Source organism: Vombatus ursinus, unplaced genomic scaffold, assembly GCF_900497805.2.
Source record: "Vombatus ursinus unplaced genomic scaffold, bare-nosed wombat genome assembly UNPS02014807.1, whole genome shotgun sequence".
Classification (NCBI taxonomy): domain Eukaryota; kingdom Metazoa; phylum Chordata; class Mammalia; order Diprotodontia; family Vombatidae; genus Vombatus; species Vombatus ursinus.
Window position 1 is genome coordinate 19557693 of NW_020954585.1, and position 26637 is coordinate 19584329.

At 36.7% G+C, this 26637-nt stretch overlaps 1 protein-coding gene across 3 annotated transcripts in view; it reads right to left on the reverse strand.

Moving 5' to 3' along the window:
- DAPK1 (death associated protein kinase 1) overlaps positions 1-26637 on the reverse strand; it is a 241678-nt gene that overhangs the window by 45283 nt on the left and 169758 nt on the right. For all 3 annotated transcript variants that reach the window (XM_027874778.1, XM_027874777.1, XM_027874779.1), the window contains exons 14-19: positions 25745-25843; positions 23328-23426; positions 22072-22269; positions 20292-20489; positions 9438-9536; positions 2113-2190 (exon numbers count right to left, since the gene is read on the reverse strand). In XM_027874778.1, coding sequence (XP_027730579.1) covers positions 2113-2190; positions 9438-9536; positions 20292-20489; positions 22072-22269; positions 23328-23426; positions 25745-25843 — 771 coding nt within the window. The remainder of the gene's footprint in view (positions 1-2112; positions 2191-9437; positions 9537-20291; positions 20490-22071; positions 22270-23327; positions 23427-25744; positions 25844-26637) is intronic.

A 26637-nucleotide genomic window follows, 5' to 3' on the forward strand; every position in this document is an offset into this window, starting at 1 on the left:
ACTTCAGTTATGTCCAACTCTTTGCGACCTTATTTGGGGTTTTCTTGGCAAAGATACTGGAGTGATTTGCCATTTCCTTCTCCAGGTCATCTTTACAGATGAGGAAAATGAGGCAAACAAAGATAAGTGACTTGCCCATGATCACACAGCTAGTAAATCTGAGGCTGGATTTGAACTCAGTTCTTCCTGACTCCAGGCCTGGTGCTCTATCTACTATGTCACCTAATTGTCTTAATGGAATTATACTACACAGAAAAAAGTGGGGGGAGCATAGTGTTTACAAATATTCATGTATGCCTGAGATAGAAACAAGACATTTCCCAACTAGATTAAAACGAAATGAGTTATTCTGGGACATGAGTCTAAGGATCAAGAGACCTTTGCATTTTGAGGGTCTCAGGTTTTTCCTCTATAAAGTGCTTTCATAAATTTCCAATTCTATAAGGCTGGCTCTAGGTGTTCCATTCTCATTCCTTAGTGAGATGTACAGTTAAGGAATGTAAAAAGGGGAAGCTACTGGTACATGGGAACCAAAGGGCTGCAGCCTACTAGTGCATATCCTCATGGGAAACTACTATGTTGTGAGCTAAATACTAGCAGGTCAGAGGTTAAATAGTCGGTGTGAAGTGTTGCTAGAAATAGAGCCTGGATGTATTGTTTGTAATGGTGTACTTTACCTTCTTTAGAGAGTTCTTCTGCCAATTCAATCTTTATTTATTTAATCCTCATTCATCTTAGTAAATTTGGCCAGTGAAGAGGGTTTTTTTTTTTTTTAAAGGGCAACAGGGATGCAGTAGAAAAAAGATTGACTTTGGAGTCAAAAGACATGCCTTTTATTAGCTGTGTGACAAGTGTGCCCACTTGCTGTGGACAAGTCATTTAACCTCTCTAGTCCTCAGTTTACCCCTCTGTGGAATGAATACTGACCAACACATGATCTCAAAGTTACCTCCCAGCTCTCTGACTTCTAATATGCTTTGCAAACATTAGAACATGGATCCAAAGTGTAAAACTCTTGCTTCTAAGCTCTACAGTGAATACAAAGTCAAGATGTCATTTCCCCTTTTATTGATAAGCTTGAATGTAGACTGCTCTTGCTGGTTATCTGATTGTTTTGTAGGAATTACTGTTATAAATGTGCAGTTAATTTTATTATTTATTTTTTTTTAAACGAGGCAATTGGGGTTAAATGACTTGCCCAGAGGCACACAGCTAATGAGTGTTATGTGTCTGAGGGCAGATTTTAATTCAGGTCCTCCTGACTCCAGGGCTGGTACTCTATCCACTGCACCACCTAGCTGCCCCTCTGCAGCTAATTTTATTGAATTAAAAATATTTCAAATTATACAGTCATCTTAAAGTAAGAATCTTTAACCAGTTTTAGAAGTGCTCCTCCAGGAAGGAAATATAAGTGATATTTGGGAGCTCCAAACCCTGAGAAGGGGGAGAAAGAAGAAAAGGAGGTTGCTTTTCTCCTCTTCCTCTTTGAGTTTTAAGCAGAAGGACAAAACATAGCCTTCTAACAGTAGCAAAACTATCTTAACTCTGAATGTGCAACAAGTGGGTAGATACACAGTAAGCAATCAATACATTTTGTTTTTTATATCCTGACAAAAAGGCAGCAGTGGCAGAAGACCAGCCTAGGAGTCAGAAGGACTTAGGCTCAAATCTTGCCTGTGACCTAAAGGAGGTGTGGAATCCTAGGTGAGTCATTTAACTTATCAGGGCCCTTGGCAACTTGTCAACAATTTAACTAATGTGGAGTTAGGAGGACTTGAGTTTAAATCTGGCCTCAAACACTTACTAACTGTGTGAGCCTGGGCAAGTCACTCAGCCCCATTTGCCTCCAAAACCCCCACAAAAAAACAAAACAATTTAACTAATGGATGAATTTCCATACTAGGGAGTCCCCCACATTGATAAAATTACATGTCTGGACCAAAACCAACAAAAATAAACAAAAAATGGAATGACAAGAAAAAAGGAAGAGATGATTCCTAGCAGTTGGTAGTATTCCTGAAATATCATCTTGGTCAATTGTTATCCCTGATAAAAGAGTAAGGATAGGTAATAGTGTAATATCATTGCAGATCAACACATAGGATTTCCCACCTTTCTGAGTCTTGAAAGAAGACTGGCCACATGTTCGTGCTGCTCTGCTCTTGCAAGGTCTTCAGCAGTTTTCCCATCCTGTGAAATGCAAATAACTTGTTACAATGTTATTCTCTATCTGCAACTGAAAGACATATATTCCACTTGCCAATTCTCCCCTGGGTCATCCATAGCCCAAGTGTTATCAAAAACAAAGGGGTGTGTGGCAGGAAGCTACTAGGACTGCTTTTCTCTCAGGATTCCCCATTTTAACTTGGACAGGACAACTTGGATTGTCCAGGTGCTGTGCTAAGTGCTGGGGATACTGAAAAAGGCAAAAAGGCCTCTGCTCTTAAGGATCTCACAGGAAAAAACAATGCCTTGAATATATTTTGGACCTAAAAGCATTAACCAAAGCTCATTTCTTTCTTTAGAATGCTCACCATTCCAAGTTTTAAACCTCCCCTTAGAAGGACTGTCATTTGATACAGAATTTAGTTACCATAAATGCCTTAAAAACTACAGAAGAACATAAAGTATAAAATACCTAATATATACTGATAAAATATATACTAATGTTACATTTTATGTTACATTAAGTCATACTATATTACATAACATAATGTAATGTAATATGTTATATTAATGTTAATGTTATATATTATGTTATATCAGGCCTGCACAGCCTTTGACTCACCAAAGGATTTCCTTTACATACAAAACATGTTTGCCTCTACATTTCTCATGAGCCACCCAAAATCCTTTGGCGGGCCACAGGTTGTGCAGGCCTGTGCTATGTTATACTCTATTATATTATGTTACATAATATAATACAATATAATGTAATGCAATATAACACAACATAACATAATATAATTATAATATAATGTCAGTCCATTAACAAGCATTTATTAAGTGTGCCAGGCACTGGGCTAAATGCTGGAGAAACACAAAGAAAGTCAAATACAAGATCCTGGCCTTCAAGTAGCTCACATCCTAATGGTAAATACAACATTTGCACATAGAGGAACATTAGCATACAAAGTACGATGAAATGCAGAGGACCTGCTTAAGAGTGGTACAGGGATTACTGAAGGTTCAAAAAAGGCAGCCTTAGTTTTCATGAAAGTTGTACATTAAAGGGTTTCAATGAGCATAAGGGAGAAATTAAGGGGTCTGTAGCACTTTGCTCTTGACATTTAATTGAACATGTTCCCCAAGCAAAGAATTTAATACAAAATCAGCTCACTTGTATTAATCTAAATGACTACAGTAGTGTTTCTGTCTGGTACAGTTTTTATGCATCAGTTCACAGTTCCTTTTCTGTAGGTACAGTAATTATTTCAGGTCACAAGACTCATTTATTAAATTGCCCTTTCTACCTTACTAATGGTATTTCTGTGCCACCTGAAAAAATTTGCCTACCTCCAAAAAGTAACCAGTATATTCACTTTTCAGTAGTAGGATTGAGGTTATGATATGTTTTCTTTTTAGTTTCAATCATTAGTGGTATTTTAAGAGCAGTAATTTTGTACTAAGGGGGTCCTACAAGAAGTTAAGGGACACATAACGTGTAAGTAACTGAGGGATGGTGGTGTGTAGGACTTGCAAGGCTTTCACAGAGAAGGTTGGGGTAATGGGTTAGTATGATTATAGCCTGGCACCAATGAAGTGTCTCAAAAGAAAAAGATGTAAAGCGACTTCCAAATTAAAAAAAAAAAAAAGCAAAACAGGCTTTGGCTTTGAAATTTATCTTTAGGGGAGGGAAGGTATTTTTTAGTTCTAAGATTTTATTCTGGCTCCTTTGTCAATGTCTAGCCATAATAACTAAAGTCCTAAATACAGCTCTGTGAACGGTGCCTCAACTTTGTGACTTGGGACACCAGTCAAGTGCTGCTTTTATTTGCAGTGGGCCTGGGAAAGCTCCAAGAAGTTAGAGAGGTAGGGCCAAATTGGGGGTTAAAGTCTACCTACTTTTGGTTTACCTCTGGGAACTGCCATGCTTCCCAGGTGAGTCATGAAAACTGTTGCCTTTGGACTGGAGATAAGCCAGGACCACATGGGACTCAAGCTACTCCAACCCAGAATTGCTTCAAGGTTCACTTTTTAACAAATACAACTCAACTCCCTTAAAGAACTGGATCTTGGTTGTAGAATGATGATGATGATGATGATGATGGCAATGATAGCTAACAGTATGATTCAGTTCCTCCAGTCCCAATTCTACTCATTTATAATTGGATAAAGTCTCCCATTTAAGGGTTAGGGAGGGGTAGTGAATAAGCATTTATATAGCACCTACTATGTGCCAGGCACTGTGCTAAGCACGTTACTAATCTCATTTGATTCTCACAATAACTCTCTAAGGAGGGTGCTGTTATCATCCTCATTTTACAGCTGAGGAAACTAAAACATTTGAATTCCAGGTCCCATTACTCTATTGAGTTACCCCGCTGTCACTGCACCACCCAGCTGTCACTTAGAGTATTAACAGCCAAATTAGGGTTTATAAATAGCTTAAAAACTTTAATTCTTTCATCTTTTCTGTTACTCTGTCCTTGTCACTGCACAAGTAGACATGGGCATGCAGGACTGAGGAATATTTTCTATGGGCTGCCATGGCTAAAGAGTTCATCACCTAATAGCTAACCTACTGTGATATGCTTCTCCATACTTAGCTAGACTGAGGCCTGGAAAGGTTAAGTTTGGTGCCTGGCCCATTTACAGACTTCCTAACAAGGTAAAACCTTCCAGAACTCAAGTTCTATGGGCCTTTTAGACCCTACAGTCACCTTTACATTGTGAGGAAGCATGAGAGTAGGATCTTGTGGAGAGTGATTTTCTCAACTTCATAAAATACATCCATCAATCAGTTTCTTAAGATAATTTGAGTCTTTTGGACAACAGGACAAAACAAAACACTCCGAATTTTGATCTCCTGCAACTACATTGATTCTTTATCTGGAAAAATTCCATGAATAAAAGCCCATAATGCAGTGTATAAGCCTAGAGTGTGGAACTAAGTCAAAATTAACTAAAAATTACCAAATCAATAATAAGTTGTTCTTTTTTCCCCCTAGGACTTTCTGGCAGGTTTGCTTTCGAGCCAACATGTTGTTTTCTTATGTTTTTATAGATTTATTGATACAAGATTTGAATGCTTTATATGAGATATATAAATATATAATTGGCTTATACTTGGAGGGATGTTGGTGTTCACATATTTTGGTAATAGATATCCACTCTTAGTACCCCAAGTACGTAAATGATTAAAAAAAAAGTCCCATCCACATATGCCAAAATATTATACTTGCATTTTTTTGTCACAGCAAAGAACTATAATAAAGAAGATGGCTATTAATTGAAGAATAGCTGAATAAGATGTGATATATGAATTTAATGGAATAATACAGTTGTATAAGAAATAATGACTTATGAATACAGTCAGGTATGGGAACACTTAAGTGAACAGATGCAAAGTAAAGTAGGCAGAACCAGAAAAAAGAAGTACACACAAAGATAACAAGGTAAATAGCACAACAACAACAACAACAAAAAAAACTGAAACTGAATGCTGTAAATGTATTGGGAAATGGCAGTGATGTAAAGACCAGAGATATCAATAAACATTTATTTTTTTAAAAAGAAAGGCTTAAAACATTTAGAGACAAATTTTGCCCAAGAAACAGATCCCCATGACTTTTAGGAGCTGCATTAGCAAGCAAGCTGACCCATGGTGGGTACTGGCATGTTAGAGACAAAAATCATGTTTTACAAATATGTCTAGCATTTTTTATCTCTTAAATGAGTTTTCCCCCATTGGGTTTTGTGCTTGTTTAAGATATGAAATTTCTTCTTGCATATTAACTCAGAATATTCTGTCATGCTAAAGTTACTTGATCATTTGGGTAAAAGAAATTAAGAAAGTAGTAGCTTAGCTGACAATGTTCCATTTTAATCAGTTTGAGATAGAAATGATTTGTACGCATATCCAGGATCTTTTATGAAGGGGATGAAAGGGACAGATTTCCTATTCAAGCTCATCACTTCTGAAAAAAATATGCACAAATTGAAATTCATATGGAAAATTTTATTTTCCTATTTGTTCCCATTATAATTTGGGGGATATGTTAGTATGGAAAATTTTTGTACTGGAGAGTTCAAGTTTAAATAAAATGCATGTCAGTCAAAAAAAAAAAAAAACGGCTTAAACAGGCCTGTGCCTGAGAGAAACCAGTAAGCCCTTGGTTAATGAATGATTCATGTGCCTATCTGAAGTGGTGGAGCCAATGATGATAGCTACAGGGGATACCAACTTTTCTGAATTACTCTGTTTTGGTATAATTGGTCTGCTAATTGAATTCATGCCATCAAATTTTTTTAAAAGGCTTTTTGGAATCCCGGTCTAAGTATGCCTATCTCCCTTCTGCTTTTATTATCTGTTTCATCATTAGATATAATTTCTGCAGGTATGTGTCTCTAATCAAATGAAATAATATAGCATTTAGCACAATGCCTGGCAAACAGTAGGCACTTAATAAATTAAGCATCAAATGTAATTTTTAATAGACCTTAGATAAAGTTTCCCTGAAAAATGGGGATAATAGTGTACCATAATAATGCCTATTATCACTCCCTTCATCCAAATAAAGATTTTCAATGAATGACCTCAGTATCTTCATTTTTCCTGCTTCATATTGTAGTAGTTTCACAATTTAATCTCTTTGTTTAATTCAGAGTTAAGGACAAAGTTTTATTTTAAGATTGCCTTACATAGATCAGCAAAATGTTACTCTGTGACTTGAAATTAAGGATAACATTGAAAAAGCAGTAGATAATTTCAAACAAAACAAAAGCAAAAATAAGACTCAATTAAAAGAGATAATCAGGGAAACTACATTTTGCTAAAAGGTACCATAGATAATGTAGTAGTATCAAAAAATTTTACAGTAAATTTCTCTGATAAAGATCTCATTTTTCAAATATATAGTATATAGAACCGAGTCAAATTTATAAAAATACCCAATTGATAAATGTCAAAGTCTATGAATGGGCAGCTTTAAGAAGAAATCAATACAGCCATATCAATCACACTCATAAAAAAATATTCCAAATCACTATTGATTAGAGTAATGCAAATTAAAAGAACCTTGGGGTGCCACCTCACACCTATCAGAAATGACAAATATTGGAGGGAATGAGGGGGAAACAGGTACACTAATAAACTGTTGATGGAATTGTGAACTAGTCCAATCATTCTGGAGAACAATGTGAAATATCCCCAAAGGGCTATAAAACTGTGCATACCCTCTGCCCCAGCAATACCACTACTAGGTCTGTATTCCAAAGAGATAAAGAAAAAGGAAAAGGACCTATATGTACAAAAATATTTATAGCATCTCTTTTTGTTTTGGCAAAGAATTGGAAATTGAGGTGATGCTTATCAGTGGAGAATTGTGGCATATGACTGAGACAGAGTACTATTGTGCTGTAAGAAATGGCGAGGAGGGTGGTTTCAGAAAAAAAAAAACATGGGAAGAACTATAGGAACTGATGCAAAATGCATTGAGAAGAATCGGGAGATCATTATGCAGAGTAACAGCAATGTTGTAATGATGATCAACTGTGAAAGACTTGGCTACTCTGATCAACACAATGATTGAAGACAATTCCAAAAGATTGATGATGAAAAATCCCAGCCATCTCCAGAGAGAGAACTTAAGAATTCTGAGTACAAATAGAAGCATATTTTTCTCTCTCTTACTTTTTTGTGACACGGCTAATATAGAAATACATTTTGCGTGATTTCACACGTATCATTGATACAATTTTGCTTGCCTTCTCAAGTTGGTGGGAGAGGTATGTGACGGAGATAATTTGGAACTCAAAATTTAAAAAGAAGTTAATTATAAATAATAAGTTTATTTTAAGAAAAAGCAAAAACATTAATTTTTTTCCTATAATTTGTGAGATCCGTTCCCAGTTTTGCTATGATATAGCATGGGTACAAAATAAAATATTCATGCCTTCAGTCCACTTCCTGTGTGCATAAATTTTACCCATTTTAGTGGAAAGCATCATCGGCACTGAAGCATGTGTAGCAGGTAAATCATTGGCATTTGTTCTGATGTATGTTATCCTATCGTGGTACCAGAACACGAAGGAGCCACCACATTCTGCACTGTCCTTCATGTCCAGTTGATCATCATGGCACTTTTCAGTGGGGCCATACAGTTTGCACCTCAAGACCACCATGTCTGTTTCTTACATTCAGAGGAGCAGTTTCATCACATCGACTGGTTTGTTGCCCCAATCAAATTGTATTGCCAAGAGTCCAACTGGCTACTATCTCAGGGTTCCTGCCAGGCCTTTGTTACTACCATAGTCAGGATGGCTAACTGGCACAGTAGATTCAACATGGAGCCGGGAGTCCGGAAGACTCGAGTTCAAATCTCACTTCACACAATGACTAGCTGTGTGACCTTGGACAAGTCACTTAACCTCTGTTTGACTCAGTTTCCTCACCTGTGAAATGGGAATAATAATGGCAACTAACTCCCAGGGTTATGAGGATCAAATGAGAAAATAATTGCAAAGCTTTTAGCACAGTGCCTGGCACAAAGTGAGTTCTATACAAGTGTTAAATATTACTATAATTATTATTAGCTGTCTAAGGATACAGAGCTAGAACACCTTCCATATACCACTGAAACTGACATTTCCTTACTTTGCCACTGTTCTCCTCCATCCTTCCTAGTTCCAAGACATGTACGATGACTTTGAGGCGACTGTTGTTCTTATCATTTTGTTATGGACCTCAAAGTCATAATTTCCCGAGTACAGAAAATAGGACTCAGGCCAACTGGCTGCTGAAGCCAGAGTCATGACACTAACCAGTCTGGCAGGTAAAACACAGTAATTGCTATGTGGTTCACCTGCATGCCAGCTTACCCATTCACTAACTAAATAAAGAAGGTATGAGTGGTCATTGTTATGGTAAAGGGCAAGCATTCAGAACACAAAAATATACATGGCTAATAAAAATTTAAGGGTCATTACCTAACATGTGAAACAAAAACAACTAAGAAACAGTAGTAGTTCTTAACAGACTTAAGCCATTGAACTGAGAAGAGGATAAAACATTAACTAGACAGTAAACTGGTTTTGTGTGCGCAGATGTTTATCTATACAGAGTAGAGAAGTTTAAAGCTTAATATCAGCTTGTCTGCTTCAGAATGTAGTTGCCAAGCAATGCCTTTCCCTTAGCCCCTACAGGCATTGGGGATTTTAAAATATTTCCTATTGTCAAAAGCGAAAGGAGCGAAGGACACACAGATGATACTTACAGATGTTAAAGCTTCCACGTTAGCACCAGTGAGACAAAGATACCGGACCACTTCGAGGATTCCATTATTGGCTGCCAGATGTAGAGGGGTTCGGCCATACTAGGAAAGGGGGAAAAACAAATCCAAATCATTGATTTGTTATTTGTGATAATATTCACAATTTGGGAACTACAAATAAATAAAGCAAATACAGTCATTGTATTTAAGGATTTCACCACCTAACAGGTGAGACAACACAGAGAGACCATTTTTTTTTTGTCATGTGTTTTTTTCTACAGATTAAATAGGTTAATTCAAATCAGAACAAAGAAGGATGGACAAATGCACATCCATAATCTGATTGAATTATGCATGATTCATGAAACATATGCCTTGTCTTCATGGTCTTCTCTATGTTAGACCTTCTTCAATTCCCCTATATTCACTCATTTCAGTCGTGTCCGACTCTCCATGAACCCTTCGTGGGATTTTCTTGGCAAAGATACTGAACTGGTTTGCCAGTTCCTTCTTCAGCTCATTTTAGAGATGAGGAAACTGAGGCAAACAGAGTTAAGTGACTTGCCCAAGGTCACACAGCTAATAAGTGTCTGAGGTTGGATTTGAACTCAGGAAGAGTCTTCCTAACTCCAGGCCCAGCACTCTATTATGCTACCCAGCTGCCCACATATTTCCCTATAGTCATAATTAATTACTCCACAGATTCCCTGATAGTCATAATTAAATACTAGCATCAAGTTGATCAGTGAAGTCAATCAAAGTTTGAACACCATGAATATGAAACCAGAATCACCATGTAATTCAAGTGTGGATCACTACTGAGAAATAAGGAAACTATGAGTTAGCCAAATCTCTGTAACTTAGAGTCTTAGAAGGGTTCCTAGTATATTGTGAAGTTAAGTGACTCTTTCATGGTCACACAGCCAGTATATTTATTGCGAATTGGGGGAGGTCTTTGTGGTATCCTGGCCATAGTCACTGGCTCTTTATCTCCCAGAGGTGTCAAATATGCACCAGATAGCATATTTAACAAAATAAATAAAAATGCAATAAAATATAGAGAACATTAAGTCAACATGCGACCTGCAGGAGTCCTTATGTACAGATTAGTAAACCCTTTTTTCTATTTTGAGTTTGGCACTACTGCCCTATACCATGGTTCCCTTTTATTAAGATGGAGTGCTTAATAATTTAAATAAAAGAATAAGATCAGCCTGTATGAATCCCTATTAAATGCAAGGAGAATTACATTGATAAAGTCTCTTCGTCAAGTTGCAAGTATGTGGGTTGCCTTGTGAGGTTTAGAGTACCTTCTAGGATAAAGATAAAAAGATGCTATTGGACATAAACCTCCAGTGATAGATGCCCTGGCACAATGAACAAACATAGATATGCACTCATATATACATGCATAGATATGTATACACACAATATATACATGTATATATACACACAGCTATATACATATGCATGCATATATACACACAAATATGTGTATACATACACAGAGAAACACACACGTTTCTCTGTGTATATAACATATACATATGTATATACATATATACATATGTGCATATATACCTATGCATGCATACATACATAATTATGTTTATGACAGCCATTAGTAGCAAGAATTAACAGCAAGAGGCACAGAGCACTAAGGATGTGAGTTTCGGTTGGGAAAGTCAAAGTATGTTCTAATGTCCTGAGAGATTGGACTATATTTGTGTTTCTTCAGAAATCAATTACAATTATGTGTTTATAAAAATGTAGGTTAGCCTTCCAGCTGGAGGAAGTAAGTGTGCTTCAGGGATGCCTTACTATTTCCAAAATTTTTTGTTTTTGTTTTTGGTACAGACCTATAATTTTATCTGTGTAGAGAACTCCTAGGTGAGAAACTGACTCGACTGAGAGAAACAACAGTTCATCTCAGTCTTAGAGAGTTCCTTCAGATGCCAAGAGGGGAAATGACTCCACTTATGGTCACAGAGCCAACAGATGTCATTGGTCAAGCTTTCCAACGACAAGGTCAGCCCTTTATTACGCTACATTCCATTGACTTATTAGTGAGAGTTAACTGTTCTATGAAAAAAATGAAGAAATATTTCAAGGCAGACAAAAAGGACAAAGAACCTGAAGGAGTAGAGGGAAATCTAAACTTATATGACAAGGTCGGAGGGTAGAAGAAGGTTGCACAAATACATGACGGAAGGAGAATTAAACCTTTGAAGCTAAGCAATAGGTTTTATGTTTTTTATATAGAGAGTGTGGCAGAGTCCTCTGAAGAGAAAGCATCATCTCATGCTTCATAGAATAATGATGGGGAGCTGCCAGGAGGATCTGTGGAGAAATGACATCAAGTAGCAATCACAGGAAAAGGAGATGGCGAGTCCTGGAGTCATTACTGAAATCTGTGCCATCCTGACATTAATAATAGAGAGGAATGCTGCCTTCCCTGGGTGTGGATCTGAGACATGCCTGAGGATATCCCCAAGACTTCTTAAACTTGAAAACCAATATTCACTTGTGGCAATTCCTGTGGGAATGTCTAATATGGCAGACTGAAGTTAGAAAGCATCTCTATATAGTCTGAAATCTCAAATAAGAGACTGAAGCTCTTAGGGAAACAGTCAATCATGGGATAATAGATTTAAGACTGGAGGAGATCTTAGAGGTCAACTCTAGTCCAACTCCTTCATTTAACAGATGGGGAAACTGAGCCCAAAAGAGGTTAAGCGACTTGCCCAACATCACACATAGCTATTTGTTGAAGATATTTACTTTAGAAAAGGTGGCTATGTAAGTGAGGAGTTTATTAAGAAGATTATGTTCATCATGCAAAGTGAAATGAGCAGAACCAGGAGAATATCATGCACAGTAACAGCAATACTGTAATGATGATCAATTGTGAAAGACTTAGCTAGTTATGCAGTCAAAATTGTCTGTTTTACCTTTTAAGATAACCTCTCTAGTTTAAGAGGGGTGGGGAACCTGCAGCCTCCAGGCCACACGTGGCCCTCTAGGTCCTCAAGAGCCGTCCTTTGACTGAATCCAAACTTTACAGAACAAATCCCCTTAATAAAAGGGGGAAAAAAGTTCTGTAAAACTTGGACTCAGTCAAAAAACCACAGCTGAAGACACAGGCGGCCACATGTGGCCATGAGGACACAGGTTCCCCACTCCTATACCTTGTTGGGTTAACAATTCTCCCTCTATCTATGTATCTCCTCCCATATCTAGGTATCTAATTTGGCATTGTTATTTATTTATGATATAATATTTTACGCTGTAATTTTTATGTTCATTATCCATTTGGAAAATATTGTAGTATATAAGGTGCTGGTCTAATCTTAATTTCTGCCAAATTTTCTTTCCAATTTTCCCAGCAGTTTTTGTTAAAGAGGGAATCCTTTCCCACAGTACTCTATGTTTTGGGGTTTATTAAATATTGAGCTACTTTTGATTGTTTCTATTTCTTGCTTATCTAGTTTGTTTCACTGAACTTTTCTGTCTAGTACTAAATGATACTGATGACAAATGAATATAGTTTGATGTATGGTAATGCTAATATTCCCTCTCACACCTCTTTGTTCATACTGTATAGAAATGTTAATGATAAGTCACGTCACATCCTAAAATAGGTATTTTTTTCTCTTCTTTGCTGATGATTATACCATTGAGTTTGTTTTCTTTTCTCATTGCCATAGCTAGCATTTCTAAAATTATGTTAAATAATAGTGAAGAGAAGGTGCACCCTTATTTTACTGGGAAAGTTTCTAGTGTTTCTTCATTGTGAATCATGCTAGCTTTTGGTTTTAGTCATACATTATTTCTTTGATATTCCTTTTATGTTCCATTTTGTCGATCTAGTTTGATTTCTTTGTCTTAAATTGGACTCAGTTCTCTATGTCATTATTATTTTGTATAGTTTGTTTTTTGTGGTTATTTCTTCATTTCTTTTCAATTCTCCATTTTATTGGCATAAAATTGTCTAACTAGATTTTAATAATATTTTAAATTTTTTCTGTCTGCTGATTTCATATTGTTTATATATATATATATTTCTGATTATGCCGAAGTAGGGCTTCCATGCCTTTGCTGTTTGTGTTTGTTATAAGGCTATACCCATCTCCCACATATCCCACTCCCCCATCAAGGATGTGCTTTCCATTGTTGTATTCTCACTTTCTCACCATCACAAATGCAGGGGGGAAATTGGATACTTCTCATGTACCTCTCCTATTAAGTCTTGACTATTTATTATTTGTGTCCCATTTCTGTCCCATCTTCTCTCCCCATTCCAGAAACATTCCTCTGTATTATCCTGGAACCTGTAAGTACTGATTATTGAGGGGATGAGATTTTTATTCATTTCTTCCTCCTATTCACTTTCTGACATTTTTTTTTTGCTCATACTATTTATACTTTAGATTCCTTAGTTCGATGAAGCTCTCTTTCTTCTTCTGTAACTGTTACTCATACAATGTGCAATTTTTTTCTTTTAAAGAAAATAAAAATACTTCCATACTCCCCCTCCACACACACACACACTAATACCCCTACTTATCCTTCTTCACTTCCGATTTGGATTGTTACAACAGCTTCCTAATTTGCTCTCTCTGTATTTGGTCTCACTTCTCCCCTCTTCACACACCTTCCAAAATCATCTTTCTGAAACACTAGTCTGACTGCATCATCCTATTGCTCAAGAAACTTCCATGACCCCCTATTAACTTAAAGCCCTTCACAATCTGCTTCCAGCCTACATTTCCAGGCAATTACACATCTCTCTTCAAATATTCTATGATATGGTCAAACTGACTTACTGTTCCCCAAACGCAGTGCTACATACACCGTGATGAACTTTTGTATCGGCTGCCCTCCATAATGGGAATGCATTCCCACCTCAACTGTGCCTTTTAGCATGACTACCTTCCTTTAAGACTCAGCTCAAATTCCATCTCCTACAGGAAAATTTTCCTGACCAATCACCCTTATTTGTTAGTATCTGCTCTCTCTTCCTCAAAGTATCAGGTGTGTAGATATATATATATCATGTCTATTATTATGCATGCTATATATATCTATTCACATGCTATAACCTATAGTAGGATTCAAGGACTTTTATAATTTTTTATAATTTTCCTTTGTATCCTTCAGATCCTAGGATAGTGCCTAGCATAGACATTTAATAAATGCTTTTTTGATTGGAAAAAGGCATAGATGAAATACCAACCACACTTTTTAAATGACACAGAACTAGAAATGATACACACTAAATAAAGGAAATCAAAATACAAAGTTTAACAAATGTCAGGTCCTATAACTTTGTTCAAAAAAATCAACCGGAGATATATAGGATGAGGGAAATATGGCTAGTAAACTCTGTTTTTGTGAAAAAAAAAATAAGATCTAGGGTTTTTGTGGACGAGAAACTCAAAATGAGTCAACAGAACGAAATGATGTCTAAAAAAGCTAGTGTAATCTTAGGTTCCATTAACAGGCATTTAGTGTCCCAAGTGTGGGAAGGGGCAGTCTCATTATCCACCACTCTGGTCAGACTACACTACAGCACTTTGTTCAGTTTTGGGCACCATAGTTTGGGAAGGACACTGATAATCTATAGTGCATCCAGAAAAAAAAATCAATCATGATAGAGAAAGGACTTGAAATGACACCATACCAGGTTTGATTGATATAACAGGATGTGATGGGACTAAAGTCTGGAGATTGGGTGACCTTATACCTTCAAGTATTTGATAGGCTGGTAAATGGAGGAAGAATTTTACCCTTTGCCCCAGAGGGCAGAATAATAAGCATTGTGTAGAAGTTGAAGAGAAGCAAATTTTAGCTAAATATAAGAGGGTAAATGTTTAATGATAAGAGCTATCCAAAAGTGGAATGGATGCTTCCTGAGACAGTGAGTTCTCCTTTACTTGAGGATTCAAGAGATGTCTGAATGACCATTTGTTGGGGATTTAATAGAGGAGATTCCTGCTGATGTATCAGTTGGATTCGATGTCCTTTGAGATCCCCTCTAAATATGATTCTAAGCCATTCTAGTTGTGGTTACTGGCTGATCTAGAGGAACAGATAAGTATGCTAAACCTATAAGGAAGGTCAGCATTAGCAATAAGATAGTTAGAGCAATGGTAAAGTTTATTAGGCTGGGTTAAAATTATAATTTTGGAGACCATGGACAATCCAATTTAATTCAACAAATATTTATTGAGCACCTACTATATACATATAATAGAACATAAAGACAAAAATGCAGCATCTGTTCTTGAGGACTACTAGGGTGATGAAACATACACCAAAAAAAATTGTAATATAATTTAGAACTTGATAAAACATAGAAGAAGAGAGATTGAGGAGGGAGGTGGGGTGAGAATCCATTAAGACATCTTCATAAGAGGAAGACAAAGATTTCACTAGTCAGAGATTTGAAGGGAATATGATTCAGGTATTCCAGGGGAAAAGCCTGTAGAAGTGGAGTAATGTGGGAGAGGTCAGAATAGATCAGATATTATTGCTAGCAGTACAGTTTGATTGGAAGGTAGAGAGAGTATGTGAAAGAGCACAGTCTGAAATAAGTCTAGGGTCAAATGGCCAATTCAAATAAGAATGGAAAAAAGGAAGTTTTGAAGAATGCAGTAATATGGTGGAGATAGTAGCGGCAGATAATTTTGGCAGTGGAATTCAGAGCTAATAGAAGGGAGGAAGGTCAATGAAGAGAGGGTAAGAGATAACATAGGTAATAAATGACTAAGCTGAAATAACAGAGATGAGAGATTTGGCAGAAATCCACTAAGTTTCTCATATTTTCAGATCTTAATTTCAATAAGGGGCTTTCTCCCCCCAGCGAACTTCCTCTACTTTTGCTTCCTCACTTTCTACCCCCCCCCAACAAATATGTCCAGCCCATAAGAGGTCTAATGGCTATGATTCTCATTCATTATCTTTGGCAGCCATTTATTTTACTCTCCTTTGTTCTTTCAAGTAATTATAAGAAAATAGCTCTTCCTTTTAAGGCCCTTGGTACAAGAATAATGATATAGTTATATTTTAGAGTAATGAGAGCCAAGGTTCACATTACACACATTAGTAGTATGGAATTGGAGTTTGAGTCCTCATTTTTTATCTTTTGGCGATATAGTCAGCACATAAAAAGCTAAATAATCAGTAACAATAGGGAAAGAATGGCAGTCCATCCTAAATTTGGGATGATGCCATTTCCCAGTAGCCACATTGACAAGCTGATGGCTTTAGTTAGCACAATATGAAGAATGTGATGTGATGAGGTAATTAGACCTTTCAATTGTCTTTGTGTTTTTCCAGTCCTAAAAACACTACTCTTCTGGTCACCTTTTCTTAAAAAGTAGAATAGATGGAACAAAACTGGCCTAAACTCTTCTACAGAATGCAGGAGATTGACACAAGTTTGGGAATATCGTGAATTTAAGTTTTAAAGTAAATTGGTTAAAACAAACAACAACAAAACCCAAGCTTGGCCCCAAAGAAGAGATATAAGAAAATATCTCTTCCCTCTCCCACTTTTTACTGTTGGGGCGGGGAAGGTTGTGCACAGGTGAGGAATATTGTATATATTGCCTTCTTGGGGACATATTTTTTTTTGGCTGATTTTTTCCTGTTTTTCTTTCTTTCTTTTTTAATTCTTTGTTATACAAAATGACTTTGTGGTGAGGAGGGGAGAGAAGGTATATAAGGAAAATACAGGCTCTATAAAAAAAGTTACCAATAAAAACTTACTTAAAAAATAAATTGATGATCTCTGAGTTTAGGTGCTGTCTCTCTCATCATGAAATAACTGAATTATTTAGTATTTGCTTTCAATTAGCCAAACTTCTTTCCTAAAAGAGTTCTGGATAATGGATCTGGGTTTAGTTGCCCATTCAAAGCAGATGTTATACCAGGACAGCTTTAAACAAATAAAGAAAAAAAAATCTATAACATTTGCACAACTGTCTATAGCTTTGCTAAATGAACTGCTAAGTTTTCAGATATTAGCACAGAGCCTGGAACACAGTAAGTGCTTAATACATACTTACTGACTGATTGATATTCTAGGATTATTTTTTCAATGTTTTTTTTTTTTTTCAAAAACAAAGAAGAAGAAAGGGGAAGCCAGAACATCATGCATTTTTGCACTGGGTAGGGTGATGGCAGAAGTAACTCCTCATTTCTGCCTTCATGCTATTGCAAAGCAGCATGAGAGTACAATGTTCCTTCACCTTCACTTTGAGAAAGATATTTAAAGCTAAATATCAGGCACTGTGAGCACACAGTCGACTAGCAGATAACATAATAGGCAAGACTGAAGGTATCAAATTAACACTAGGAATTTTCTCTGAAGGAGCGTTTTATTCATATAAAGATTCCCAGGGGGAAGGCCCAGGCTTTACTGCTATTTAATATTACATTTGGCTTCATTGTGAAGCAATTTTAAAATTATATGACTGATTCAGCTGCATTAGAATAAGATAGACTAACAAAATACCAGCAGCGAATAGCAAGGACTTGGTACATTGCTTCTTTGTGCTTCCTAAAACATGAAGTATATTCATTTTAATTTCCATTATGCATGATCTCATAATAGGTTTGAGCAGCAACATTTTTTAGGAGAAGCATAATTTTCCAACTGTCTCAGTAATTAATTTTATGTACATAAAACAAACCATGATAAAAAATAGTGTGTCTATTAAAATGTGTGCCTCCTGAAATATATATGTTCATTCTCAATGAAATCATTTTTCATTCTGTCTGGCCTTTTTTGGATTTGTTTCTGAGGGAAAAAAGCTAAAAAAAAAAATTCCCCAAACCCAAATAAACCAACAGTGTTTGCTTTTTATGACTAAATTGTCACAGCTATATCCATGAATATAAATTGCAGGCTGGATTCTGTTTTATTTGGTAACAAAACCAGAAGACTGTTTAGGAAGAAATGAAGATGACTTAGTCATCCAACTTCTGGAAGTCAACACTTTGTACTTACATTGCATGATTGTTATGAAAATCTTTTAAGTACACTTAATTCGTTGTTCTTCCTTCTCTAAATTATTCAGAAAATATGTCTCTTTGTCTTACAAAATACTTGGAGCAAAAAAAGACATGTGATTTCCTCGTGGCTATGTGAACATTCAATGTGGAAAGGTGATGATAGACAGAACTCAAGTCTTATGATTTACAATTACGTCCTTAATCAAAATAGGACCGATCATAGGATTATCAGTCTAGGTCTTGATGAGACCTCAAAACCCATCCAATCCAACTCCCATATTTTGCAGATAAGAAAACTGAGACCCACAGAGGTTAGGTGACTTGCCCGAGGTTACACAAATATAATGGCACACAGAATGTCAATATTAGAAAGGACTTTGCCTACTTTGTGTGCTAGGGACTATGGCCAAAAAGTAAAACAAGATGTTTCAGCTCTCAAAAAGCTCACATTCTACTGGGTAGGGATAGAGCATAGACAGGGGAGTGATTTGTGATGTCTTATAAGAGGCAGGGGTAGGATTTGAATCCAAGCCTTCTCAGTTATACTTCTTTTTCACTACATTTTTTATTTAGTCTCTCTGTAGTATTAGAATTCCTAGACTCCAGAGCAGGGTGGGGAACCTGCATCCTCAAGGTGACATGTGGCCCTCTAGGTCCTCAACTGTGGCCCTTTGACTGAATCCAAACTTCACAGAACAAATCCCCTTAATAAAAGGATTTATTCTGTAAAACTTGGACTCAGTCAAAAGGCTGCACCCAAGGACCTAGAAGGTTACATGTGGCCTCGAGGCCACAGGTTCCCCACCCCTGTTCTAGAGTGTAACATGCCACCTGTTCCACATTCCTTGCTTCCAGTGGGCTGGCTGTAACATCTAAGAAGATTAAAAACAACAACAATACCAGGACGTGTTATGCTTCCCATTCCCAAACACCCCAGGTTGCCCAGACTGCATCGAGTCAGAGGAACTGCCAGCTAGGGCCCTGTTTCTCTTCCTTTCCCTCTACTCTCTCCTCTACCACCATGCCCAGACCCCAGAGAAACCACCAACCAGGTTGCCAGTTTCCCTTGCCTTCTCTTCACCCTGTCCTTTCCCAGACTCCAAGGGGGCAGCAGGGTATGAAGACCACAGAGCTATTCATACTCCTTGGATGAGTTGGGAGTCACCAACTACAAGTCTTCCAGTGAGATGGTGGACCACAAGGCCTTGCCATTTGCCCTGCCACTGCAGCCTAAAGACTTTCTTGCAATCTCCAGATACCCAGGGACTGTCATCTTACCAGTTGGCGCACCCCAAGGATCTCTAAGTCCTGCCATCTATCCTGCAGCTGAACCCTCTTGTTGTGCTGTCTCCCTCAAATGGAGTGAGAGTTCATGGGGAGCGAGGATTGCCTTCATTTTTCTTTTTATATCTCCTGTGTTGAGAGCACATATAGTACCAAGTGCTTGCCATAAGGTTAATGCTTAATAAATGCTTCTTAATCAATCAGCTAATCAATCAATTCATGGCAGCACACAATGTATTTTAAAATAAAGCTGGAAGAGCTTGCTCTTACAAGGAATTTTCTTTTTCTTCACTAGTGAATTAAAACTGTTTTTAGTGAAGCAATTTAAATTATTTTATAATATTCACACCAATTATTAATCAATTTATTATATTATTATATTAATTATTAATTAGTTAATAGCGATTTTATAATTTAAAAATAATTTTTGTGTTTTTACATGGATTCTATCTGCTTTGCAAAATGAAGGCAACAGAAAGCTGGCAAAAACCCCAAATCAGTTAAATTTAAATGGCTACCAACACTCATACTGTCATTTTCTCTCCTGTTTACCTTGTTAGTTACATCCAGAATACAGTTTGCCTCACATAGTGCCACCACAATGGGCACATTCCCATCTTTGCAGGCCACATGCAGCGGAGTATTTCCATGTCTGTCTTGGAAATCAACAAAACATCCCTGACTGATGAGGGTTTTGATCACTTCCATTTGACATCTTCTTACTGCAAGATGAAGAGCTATGTGTCCGTCCTAAAAGTAGACACCACAAATAATGAAACATTTTTCAAATGAATATGGATAAAATTTCTCACTAATTTTTTTCCCCTCTTTTGGCCCAGTCTCATCAGTGACAGAATCTCACTGCTATAGAGCTTAAGGGACAACTTTTTAAAATAGTAGGGATAATTTAAATCAGGAAGGTTGTGAATATTTGCTGATTAAGCTGCTCATGTGATTTACTTAACTTTGGGTTTAAGATGGTGGGTATAAGCAGTTTGCAGGACATGACTAATTCAATGACACATACACAAAAAGTGCTGAGAAAGAAATATGTCTTGAAGAGGAAGTTGGCCAGTCACATGATGAGAACTATATAATAGATTCCCTTGATTTCTATACTGGCAGACTTAAAATATTAAAAGAACAACAGGATAGCCTCCAGTGCACTGGGGAGATAGATTTTTAATAAGCAACTCTTGGAAAGAGATGCATGAGAACTGCACAAGATGAAAAGGCATAGAAGGGCTGTGATCTACACCAATGTAGAGAAGGCTCAAGCTGAAGACATCTATCCTATTAACAACAAAGTAGTGTCTGGGCAGTGGCCTTAGATAACTAGAATACGCATTTTAAAACTATCTGCATCAGCATGGCAAAAGTCATATTTAGTACTTAAATAGTACTTTCTCATCAAGTATCTTTTAAAATGTTATAAAATGTTAACTCAGAGAAAAGGAAAATTGTTTCAGTTAACATCAAGAGAAATTGCTAAAGCAATATTAAGAGCCTTCTTGAAGACACATTGTAGAATGCGTGGTGAAACACGTATAACTTATCTGACCCGCTAGATTAGTGCTTAACACTCTTGCTATATGTTGCTATGTATATAAATCTTCCTATACATAATATTAGAAACAGATTCAATATATTACATTGTAGTATCTCTCATGTATAGGAGTCTTGGATTTTTTATGATTATTGTAACTCTGGACCAAGTAAATACTTCATAATATGGCAATAATAAAATTAACCATCTGGCCTGTATCCACCTGTATACACCCAGTGACAGAATGTTCTCATTTTAAGTAAATGTGCACTACAAATAGATTATGTTAAAATTTCTGAATTAAAAAAATAAAATTGCATTACTTTCAATTTAATTTTTCTGAATGTATTAATTATCTTTCTATGAAATATAGTGTCTGAAGTAAATGAGCTACTTATCCTAAAAATTAATAGTATTTTGTCATTTGTAACATCTAGTGAGGTTTATCACTTTGTAGAATGTTTATTACTGTTCCTATTCCTAAAATTTTTTTTAAAAAGTGGAAAAGGAAACTAAACATTTGATTAATTAGAAAATCTATTTCATAATGAATGTCAAATGTTAAAGAAGAACAAAATAAAAAAAGATGAGTTATTTTTAGGAAAGGTCATAGACATGCTCCTTGGAGCAGAAAACCTTACTTAGTCTATTTAAAAGAATTATAGCTTCCTGAATTTGAGTGCGTTATTTTAGGAAAAGTAATTTAGGAGCACAAGGAGTTCTGTACCACTCTCATTCGCCACATATAATCTCCCACTAAGGGTGACTCAATCGCCCATTACTCACCTTGTCGGTTGCATCAAGGTCAGCCCCATGTTCTGCAAGGCATTCCACAATATCATGGTAACCCCTGGCAGAAGCTGTCAAAAGCGGAGTCTCTCCTTCCCTGTTCTTAATGTTCACACTGCAACCAGCCTCACAAAGTGCTTTGGCCACAGAGTAATAGCCATGCCAGGCAGCACAGTGCAGAGGAGTTTCTTCTTCCTGGACACATTGATGAAGGTAGCAGGAGAGAAAATGAGGCATGGGAGGATGAAATAAATATATGCTACATGACAGTTCCTTCCTCAGTAGCAAAGCAAGTCTGGGATGTTGAAGGAGAAGAGCTTGCATTGACTATAATTGGACAGTACTCGAGTTATCTAGTACTTACTTATCTGTGTAAATATTATATCTCCCCTTTCCCGACCCCAAATACATGTTCAATGAACTGCTTTTAATCTTCTTTTTGTATCCCCAGAGACTACACAGCACCTTATACAGAGCAGAAACTTAATAAATGCTTGATCGATGAATTTCACTATGAAATAATACAACTTGGAAACACCAATATTAAGAAATACAGTGCCCCCAGAGAGGTTCCAAATCGTGTACAACAATTCTCCTTTATAATTTTTATTTCTTCAAATAGCTAGAACAACTTTGTAGATTTCTGAACCTCTTGATTCAGTTATCTCAGCATGTTAGAGACAGATGATTTGACAGAGCCCACTGGCATTGTCAGCTGAGCTCTGAGCAATGAAAGCTTAGAAGTGAGTGATTTTCTATTTTTCTTGAAAACCACCTCATTTGCTTAACCCAAGATTCCTAAAATTAGAAGAGTTTTCACTCAGATGATTATACTTCTAACAGTATCTAGTCATAAAATTCTCTGATGTACTCACAGAGTCACCTAAGTCTAAATTACTAGGTAATTTTCGTCATGCTTATTGTGAGCTAGCAATTACATACTTATAAACTACACATATACACGAAGGTAGCTAGTTGTAGGGCATACAAAAAGCTGAGGCTTTTATTAACATTATGAATCACTAAAAATATTTATTAGAGAGTTTACACCTTCAGGTGGCCACCATACTCCAGGCTATAAAAAAGAGAAGTACATCAGCATGGTTTCTGGCCTTTGGGAGCTTGCAATCTAAGACAGGAATGATGAGTTACATAAACATAAAAAGGAGTTTTTGGTTGGTCTAATAAACAAAAACAATAAACGAATCTAGAATGAGATGGTAATGTCAGCATATCAGTTAATGAGGACCCACCTTGTCCTGAAAATCTGGATTGGATCCAATACTGCAGAGTAGCTGAACCACATCAACATGGCCATAGCGAGCTGCTACATGAAGAGCTGTTTCTCCAGACTGGAAAAAAAAATAAATTAAAGGCAATGTCCTTCAACCTGACGTTTTCGGTACCATGCATCATTTGGGGATCATAACGCTATTAGTGACTCTCTAACATTCACTCATGAACATATCGGCTTCTACTAGACTCTCTGTGGTTGCATCAGTAACCAAATTAATCTGCTTCAACTAGACTGTTGTCTCTGTCTGGGACAGAAATAAAAGGACAGAGTGTACCATTCTGTTGGTAAGGCCATAAGCACTCATCTTATCCCTTTCTTCCACCATCTCACGAGCGCAAGTAATCACAATAACAGCATCATCCCCTTGGATGACAAGCCTTGCAAAATCTGTCCTTATCTTTCCTTGAATAATGGGGCCATTAGCTAATTAAAAAATAAATACACAAATGTTTCTAGACCTCTATGAAACCTTTTGTTGTTGTTCAATTTTTTTTTTCAGTAGTGTCTGACTTCATGATACCATCTGAGGTTTTCTTGGCAATGATACTGGAGTGGTTTGCCATTTCTTTCTCTACCTCATTTTATAGATGGGGGAACTGAGGCAAACAGAGTTCAGTGACTTGTCCAGGGTCACACTGCTACTAAGCGTCTGAGGTCAGATTTGAACTCCAGAAGAGAAGCCTTCCTGAATCCAAGCTTGCCACTCTGTCTACTGTACCACCTAGATGCCCTAAGAAACCTTAGAGAATATTAAGTCCAACTCCCTCATTTTACAGACAAGAAAATTGAGGCCCAGAGAAAATAAAGGACTTCTCTAAAGTTACATAGCAAATACGTAACAGAGTGGGTATAGAAACCAGGTCTTCTGGGTCGTGCAATTCAACACCTGCTTTGTTTCATTTCACCTCACCACATCACCCTGGGGCTATGTTCTTACCTCCTGCTGTGTCTTCCATTCACATTTGAAGATTTATTTCCCATCTTCATAGATTTAAACATATACATATCTATGTATATGTGTAACTCTCTCAATGACATAAGTCTAGCTAGGTGGTGCAGTGGATAGAACACTGGGCCTGGGGTCAAAAAAGACCCAAGTTCAAATCTGACCTCAGACACTAGCTGTGTGATCTTGGGCAAGTCACTTAACTTATGTTTGCCTCAGTCTCCTCATCTGTGAAAGGGGGCCAAAAACAGTACCCACCTCCCAGAGTCATTATGAGGATCAAATGAGATAATAATAATTGCAAAGTGCTTAGTGCATAGGAAGTGCTATGTAAATGTTAGCTATTATTATCATCATTAGAATATATACATTTACAGATATGCTTTGTGTATGTCTATATATTTGTCTATTTATCTATCACAGGACATGAAATACCTGATTGTTGACAATGGAAACAAGCCTTGTATCACAGGGTTTTGAAATCTGGACATCTGTTTCAGCTCTGCCATTAACTAACAGCGGCACTAGAATAAGTCACTAAACTGCTTAACTTGGTTTGCTAATCTGTAAAAATCTAAAATAATACTGTCTCTATCTTCTTCATAGGATTGCTATGTAAGTGAAGTCATAAATAGAATTTAAACATTTTAAATGCTATCATTATGAAGTATTAGGTGTGGACTCAAAAAGACTCAAAAAAGACTCAAAATTTCCTCTGATGTTTACTAACTGTGTGACTGTGGACAAGTCATGTAACCAGTAAACCTCAGGTCACTCTCTAAAACTATCAGTTCCAGGCTGTGTGTGATCTATGATGATGGATAGAATTCCCATGCAGAAAAAAAGAAAAATAAAAACAAAAAACATGGGTCCTTGATGTGTTGATCTATCTACTGGAAATGGTAGGAATCTCACTAAATCAATGATTTAGTACCTGCCTGCCAAAGAGCTTGATGTATATGCATCATTTCACTAATTCTCCCAATGCTTCTAGGAAGAAATTCAATATTTTCAACTACTTCATACAACTATGAAAACGGAGGGAGCGAGTATAGAAAATACTCACCCCATGGCAAGCAGTGAGTCAATGAGAAAACATCAAATGGAGCCCAGTTCTCTCAGCTCAGAACCAGCCCAGTGTTCTGCCCACTAGAACATTGCCATGTTTTTTGTTTTTTTCGAAGCTGAGGGAGAACTATTCACCATCTGCATAACACAGCCTCTTGGCAGATTTAACCAAGTCGGCAGATTTCAATATTATTGCAAACTATCAGCCCCAAATAATATTCAATTTAAATTCTGTGCAAGGAGATTTTAGGCCTTACCATTTGCCCTTTGAGTCACTTTTCACAAATAATAAGCAAAGTTCACATATGCACCTTTTTATCATATCTTTTAGTTACACTTCAGAAAATTATTACCCTTACCTTATCTTTAACATCCAAAGGGCATTTGTTCTCATTAAGAAATTTCAAGGTCTCTACATGACCATGCCGAGAAGCCCAATAGATTGCATTTGATCCAGCCTGTTCAGAAATAACATAAAAAGTCATTCCCAGATAGCTGATGGCCTCTTTTTCTATACAAACTGATGTTTATCAATAGTTACTTTCAAATATATCAGCAAATAACCAAGTCAGACATTCCAAGTAGACTCACATTAAACTTTGGCAAAAAAACATACTATTTTGTCGGTTATACATCTCTAGTTTAATAAACTAAAACTTAATTTCTTAAGAACTTGTTTCCGAAGAGCTAGATATGAAAATAAATAACACATCCTAACAACTGTGCAATTACTGGGATAATCTTGGATCCTTTAAGGGGCATAAGCAAAAATATCCAGTTATTCTAAAATGATACGGAAAGTGATTGCTTGAACAATGTAACAGCTATCAGGAGGAAATCAGCGGCATCAACATCACTACCATGAAATCCTTCTCGCAGTATGTGTTTTTGTGGAGACAATTTCAAAGACAATTTCAAAGTATTTATTGCTCTTCCGCTGTTACCCCTAAAAACATGCTGGCAAATTTAATTTCTGGTAATGTGAAATAAATAATGGCAACTTTCCCAAGCATGGTATTTAACATAATTCAAGAAATATTATGAATGAGAAATAAAATCTGGCAGTATACAAAAAAAGAACAAACAGCATAGCATTGTAGAGAGAGTTTAGTATTTACAGACTTGGGGTTGATCATGAGATCACAGACTTAGAGATGGAAAGGAGCTTACAAACCATCAAGTCTTTCCTCATCATTTTACAGATGAGGAAACTGAGGCCCAGAGAGGTCATATGACTTATCTGAAGCAGGAT